The sequence below is a fragment of the Merops nubicus genome, unplaced genomic scaffold (assembly GCF_000691845.1).
Source record: "Merops nubicus isolate BGI_N331 unplaced genomic scaffold, ASM69184v1 scaffold48732, whole genome shotgun sequence".
Lineage (NCBI taxonomy): Eukaryota > Metazoa > Chordata > Aves > Coraciiformes > Meropidae > Merops > Merops nubicus.
In genome coordinates this window covers 1-1,035 of record NW_008595202.1, presented here as the reverse complement: position 1 = coordinate 1,035, position 1,035 = coordinate 1, and the positions used below count along the sequence as shown (strand labels likewise).

At 63.1% G+C, this 1,035-nt stretch overlaps 1 protein-coding gene across 1 annotated transcript in view; it reads left to right on the top strand.

Moving 5' to 3' along the window:
- Positions 1-930, top strand: part of IFI35 (interferon-induced protein 35) — a gene marked incomplete at its 5' end in the record, with an annotated part of 2,561 nt that extends 1,631 nt beyond the window's left edge. The window contains 3 exons of the mRNA XM_008935971.1: positions 19-208; positions 458-564; positions 739-930. Coding sequence (XP_008934219.1) covers positions 19-208; positions 458-564; positions 739-930 — 489 coding nt within the window. The remainder of the gene's footprint in view (positions 1-18; positions 209-457; positions 565-738) is intronic.
- Between the last annotated feature and the right edge of the window lie 105 nt (positions 931-1,035).

Sequence of the window (1,035 nt, the reverse complement as noted above, 5' to 3'; positions counted from 1 at the left end):
AGCCTGTCCCACCTGCAGATCGGGGTGACTTGGAGCAGCAGGAGCATCCTTGTGTCTGACCTGCCCAGCCTGGGCATCCCTGAGGAGGCACTGCTGGACAAGCTGGAGCTCTTCTTCAGCAAGACAAAAAATGGGGGTGCCGAGGTAGAGAGCAGGGAGTTCCTGGATGACCCTGGCCAGGTTGTGCTGACCTTCGCTCAAGACGGAGGTGTGTGGGGTGTGCTGAGCTCAAGCTATCAGCAAGGGGTGAGCAGTCTAGCCAGCTCGGGGAGGGGGCGGCACATATCGTGTCCTGAGAGCAGATGGAGCCGTGTCTGTGAGGAACAGGGAAGGCAGTCCTGTCTCCCTGAGACTGTGCAGGTGAGCTGGAGCTCGGCAGTGCCAGGCTGGGAGTCTGCGCCAGGGACGTAAGTTCAGCGGGGGCCTGGGCAGCTCAGGGCTTTCTCTCCACTGGCAGTGGCAGAGCCTCTAATTGCGAGAGGACGCATCCAGGTGCCTATTGGGAAAGGGAAATACGAGGTCAAAATATCACCGTGCATGAGCGGCGAGATCGCAAACCTGCAGGTGAGGGCACGAACTGTAGTGTGAGCAGCACCTGCCAGCCCAGGGTGAGGCAGAAGGTAGAGGGGGCTACTGAAGACCAGTTCCCCATCCAGCTGCGCTGCACCCTGCTCAGCACGTGCCCCCAGGGGACCTCTTCCTTGGGGCCCGCTGCAGCTCACCCCCTCCTCTGCCCAGCTCCAGCCCTCCCGCTGCCCCAGGACTGTCCTGCTCTTCGGGATCCCAGACGTGCTGGATGAGGAGTCCATGAGGGACGCCCTGGAGATCCACTTCCAGAAGGCCAGCCTCGGTGGGGGAGAGGTGGACGCCCTCGCCTACGTCCCGGCAGGACGACTGGGGGTGGCTGTTTTCGCGGAGGACGCGGGCTAGCCCTGGCCAGCCCGGTGTGCGGGAGCTCTTGGCGTGGCCCCTGGCCCAGAGAGAATTAAAAGCGTCTGCAGGGAACGCGTGTCTGTCGTGCTGGGGACGGGGTGA